The 5,298-nt window shown below is 37.2% G+C and overlaps 1 protein-coding gene across 1 annotated transcript; it reads left to right on the forward strand.

The window, feature by feature from the left end:
- The first annotated feature begins 1,138 nt into the window (after positions 1-1,138).
- LOC132830763 (galactoside alpha-(1,2)-fucosyltransferase 2-like) lies at positions 1,139-2,098 on the forward strand. Its single transcript, XM_060848602.1, has one exon. It carries the CDS (start codon positions 1,139-1,141, stop codon positions 2,096-2,098), a length of 960 nt encoding a protein of 319 aa, XP_060704585.1.
- The last annotated feature ends 3,200 nt before the right edge of the window (positions 2,099-5,298 follow it).

The raw sequence follows: 5,298 nt of genomic DNA on the forward strand, positions 1-5,298 counted from the left end.
ACAGATCCATTGCTTGCAGTTTCCATTAATTTTGCTCCTTAGAACATAACTACAGCTTTATGTTTTCAGTGCTGGCACTTGTGTGTTGAAATGACGTGACCACAAAGCTGGAGAATACAAACAGGGACACCGGATGCCTCAAGCAGGGAATTTGGTAAGTGAAGGAATTTGGTGCAATGAAAGTAGAGATGCCACCTGATTATTTCCACATGAAATGTGGCCCAAGAGGAAGCAAGGGACATCGAGGTTCCAAGAGAGGGAATCACAGGCCGTAAGACCTGAAGGTTTACGTGTGGAGGCATTGGTTAGGAGTACAGTGTTTCAAGTTTGTCCCCAAATGAAACTGAATGCAGTAACTTAACCAAGCACTGAACAAATTTAACTTATTATAAATTTCAAGTGTAACTCATTAATTTTAAATTGTAACTGTGGGAAACTGAGAGATATTGTAAACTCCAAATTGATCAGTAACATTTTAAAATGGCAGGGAACTGCAAGTTGATACTGCAAAGGCTGTGGGCCCTGGCAACATTCTGGCAATAGTACCAAAGATTTGTTCTGCCCTCCACTGGATTGCCCATATCTGTCCTTCTGTACCTTGACCATTCAGCAAATAGAAGATAAAACCAATTCTCCTCCACAGGACTCCTTTTTTTTTACCAAATCAATCGATCTGAAACAGTAAAAAGCTGGAGAATACAACTCATGCCAGATGTCACATCTATCATTTAAGTGATTTGCCAAGTTTTCATGCACTGATTGTGCAACTACATTTTCATTCCCTATCTATCCTGTCACTTCCTATCAATTTGCAGAAAGATGTTAAACCCTCAATTTTATCAATTATGCGTCATATTTATTTCTCAAAAGGAGCTTTGTTAAATAAATAATCCGACAGCAATATTTGGAAACTTGTCCTTCATCATTGTTATTGTATTAATAAATGATTTCTTGATTTTCAGATACTCCACTTGAGGAAATCATAAACTGCGACTCACAACGTGAAGAATCTCTGGATATGGCTCTTTTGAACAAACGTTGTGCTGATCCAGCCATGAAAGTGATAGCCTTTCTAACATTCTTTTATTTCATAATGACAGTTTCTGTAATGTATAAATATCATTTAAAATATCACGCAATGTTCAAATATGTCCAATCTTTGGAAAATACATCCATAATATTGGAAAGTGAAGCAGAGAAGAATTCTTCAAAGGTGGTGATTTCTTCAAAGGGATTTTGGACAATTAACTCCATTGGACGACTTGGCAACCAGATGGGGGAGTATGCAACACTATATGCATTGGCAAAATTGAATGGTTATCAAGCATATATTTTGCCTTCCATGGCCAATTACCTGTCCCCTATCTTCAAAATTACCCTTCCAACCCTCCATGATAGTGTGAGAAAGAAAATACATTGGAAGAATTATAATCTTAATGACTGGATGGAGGATCGGTACTGTAGTATTCAAGGAAATTATGTCAGCCTCTCAGGATACACGTGTTCCTGGACATTCTATCATCATATCCGTTCAGAAATTCTTCGTGAGTTAACTATGCATGATTTTATTGTAGAAGAGGCTAATGCATTCCTAAGACACATTAGAGGTGAGCGAAAGAATGTGACGTATGTTGGTGTTCATGTTCGAAGGGGAGATTATATACATGTCATGCCAAATATTTGGAAAGGAGTTATAGCTGATAAGAAATATTTAGACACAGCAATGGCCTACTTCAGAAATAAATACAAAAATGTGGTTTTTGCAGTGACAAGCAATGGAATGGACTGGTGTAAGCAAAACATTAATAACTCCAAAGGAGATGTTTACTTTTCAGATGATCCCAAGCAGGCTACTGTCGCTTTTGACTTTTCTATCCTTGCACATTGTAACCACACAATAATGACAATCGGGACATTTGGTTTCTGGGCTGGCTACTTGGCAGGTGGGGAGACAATTTACCTCACAAACTTTACTTTGCCTGAGTCACCTTTCCTAAAGGTGTTTAAATATGAAGCAGCTTACTTACCTGAATGGATTGGGATTCCTGCTGATCTCTCACCTCTTCTGCATGAAAATGCTTCAGACTTAGTCCATTAGCTGCATGTCCCAATATTCTTCGAAGCTTGTTGATTTCATGCCTCTTGAATTCAATCCATTTTCATTGATCAAGAAATTAAACTAAATACCTCAAACACATTGAGTTTCCAGAGAATAAGTTCGGAAATCAATATGTCCAAAAACATACATTGAAATTTTTAGAAAGTGTAGTTGTCTTTGCTTTGTCAAAGCCATTGCTAAATATATTTCAGTTAGTAACAGTTATGTTGCTGGAGTTCTTTAATGGGCAGCATTAACTGAGTTCACAATATATACATCACATCTAACTAGACAGTACAGCAGTGGAATTAACAATTAAAAACATCTGTACAGGAGGCTCTCTTCAAGAAACCTGTAAATATGGCTCTATGTGTTCCTTTATTTTTGTTTATGAGTCTACAATTCCACAAGGCTGCCATTATCTCACTATCACTAATAGCAAGTTAATATATCCAGAGTCTAGGAACCTACATTCTTTAATATAGAAAGAATATTTCAGATCATTGCATTTATCAGTACAGAAGCATATGACTGTTGGTGCTGGCAATCTGGAATAAAGAGAAAATGTTGCAGAACTTATTTCCCATATTTACAGCTTTTACAAGTCTGTCTTATACTGCTCTAATCTTCAGCATGCAGCAGGACTAGAGTAGGTCCTGACTCCACCTCAGCCAGGATGGGGATCAAGCCCTGTGCTATTGGCACCCACCTAATCCACACCAAGGCAGCCAAAAGCGTCATCACCCCCAAGGAGTCAGTATTGTTGTGGGAACATACACTTTTCCATATTGGATGTAGGTTTGCTCGCTGAGCTGGAAGGTTCATTTCCAGACATGTCTTTGTTTGGCTTGTCTTAGGATGGATGTGTTGTCCCAGTCGAAGTGGTGTCCTTCCTCATCCATATGTGAGGATACTAGTGAGAAAGGGTCATGTCTTTTTGTGGCTAGTTGGTGTTCATGTATCCTGGTGGCTAGTTTTCTGCCTGCTTGTCCAATGTAGTGTTTGTTATAGTGCTTGCATGGTATTTTGTAAATGACATTAGTTTTGCTTGTTGTCTGTATTATTTCCTTTCGCCGTTAAGTCCCAGTGTGGGACTTGTTCGAGGAAATAGCTAAACAGGAATCACTCCCAATTTTGCTGCCTCTTTTAGGGAATTAATGGAAAGAGTTACAGGTTCATACCCAACATTTCTGGCCACCTCATGAATACATTGCTGTTAACCTTCAAGTCCTTGGGTTGAACTTAAACCAGACCTTCTGCTGCAAGGCAGGAATACTACCTCCTGTTCAGCAAAACCTCCAATCATTTAAACTAATATACCCATTGATTGCTGGTCTACCGAACAGCATTAGCCTGAATACCACAAAACCAGAAGTGTTTTAGTCATGCTACAACGATACAAAGCCTTGGTTAGACCACAGATAGACACATGTCTGTCACAAGGTGGCACTACCTTTGTGTACAGTACATTAGCTTTAGAGGGAATGCAGATTCGATTTGCTTGAACGCTATCTGGACACACAAGGAATGAATTACAAGGTGAGACTAAACAAACCATGGTCAGAAGGTTTTGAACTTAGAAATTAGAAGATTAATAGATGATTTGATTGGAGCTCTCAAGATATTTGGGCTACTGATTAGCAAAGAAAATTTCTCCTGCTGGTTTAGGAATAAAGAACTAGGGCATACAGTCTAAATATTCAAGATTTGGAAGTGCCAGTGTTGGAGTAGAGTGGACAAAGTTAAAATCAGACAAAACATTTATTTGGAAGCATTAGGTTTTGAAGTGCTGTTTCTTCATCAGGTGATTGTTGAGCAGAATCATAAGACACAGATTTTATAGCAACAGGATTGCAGTGTCATGGAATGTGACATTAAACAAACTTAGATTAAGTCTTTCATCTTTTAGAATGACCACGTTAGCTTCAGTTCCTTCATATGTAAATCACAGAGCTTTTTCAAAGTTACATTTTCTACATAGCCTTTAGCAATAGGTGTCATCTCAGCTTAGATAGTGCATTGAAGATGTGAAGTTAAAGTCTGTCTGTTTCCCAAAGTTAGGTCAGGCTGGTTCTATTTCTAAAGTGGGAGTTACAGAAACTTATTTGGATTTATACAGCTTTTGAGCAAAATAAAATGTAATTCTGCAAGTACTTGTGAGACAAATCAAACCAAGGTCATTAGGTTTTGAACTTAGAAATTAAAAGATTAAAAAGTGATTTGATTGGAGCATTCAAGATGTAATGGGCTACTGATTAGCAAAGAAAATTATTTCTGTTAGTTTACGAATCAGGAATTAGGGCATCCAGCCTAAGTCTTCAAAGTAGACCTTTCAGGAGTGACATCAGAAACAAACTTCTATGTGAAAGAACGGTACAGGTTTAGTACTCCCGTTTTCAGATGGTCATTCTGGTCTCATTGAAAGGTGGAGCAGACTTGAGAGGCTAAATGACCGACTATTTTCTATAATGAATCAAAAGGAACATAAAGCTTGGTCTGTTTCCATGAGCACTGCTATCTCACTAACTGCAATGAATATCGTGAATATTTTCAAAGGGAAATGCTAATCAAGAACATTGCTGTACTTTGACAATGTTGGGTGTACATTGACTCATATATTTGCAATAGCATTGTGTGGAGAAACTGAGGTGATTCTGTGACTTGATGTTACAAGCAAAGTGCAACGCATATTAAGTACATTGAGGAAATATCGCTGATAATTGTTTTGTCCATTTATTCTGAAGTGTCAGATTTAAATTGATCAATTGTACAGATGTTTTTAATATACTTAGAAAGTTCAAGCCTGACTGGACATACATTCCATTTTTGTCACAAATACTGACAACATTTCAAATAAAGCTCCCAACTCACATGGAAAATGTAAGACATTGATCTACAAATCCTGTGGTTTATGGTAACAGTTTTATCATAATTCGTGCTGTCAGAAATTGTTCACATTTACATTGTCAAACAAATGTTCAATCATTTGATCTTTGTCACAATTGCTAACTGCTAATAATGTGTAAGTCTTTTTCTGTAAATGATTAAGGGTGTTATTTACATAATACTGCATGAGACGATCCAAGACGGAATAGAAAATTCCAACTTATTTATAATCAGTCTCTTAAAGTACTGATAATGCTTTCCAATCACTCATGCTTGGTAGAAATAGTTTCCTAAAAATAAATAAATTTCTGAAA

The sequence above is a fragment of the Hemiscyllium ocellatum genome, chromosome 32 (genome assembly GCF_020745735.1).
Source record: "Hemiscyllium ocellatum isolate sHemOce1 chromosome 32, sHemOce1.pat.X.cur, whole genome shotgun sequence".
Classification (NCBI taxonomy): Eukaryota; Metazoa; Chordata; class Chondrichthyes; order Orectolobiformes; family Hemiscylliidae; genus Hemiscyllium; species Hemiscyllium ocellatum.

Coding starts and splice junctions, on each gene's coding strand:
- LOC132830763 (XM_060848602.1), top strand. CDS start 1,139: ATGTTCAAATATGTCCAATCTTTGGAAAATACATCCATAATATTGGAA.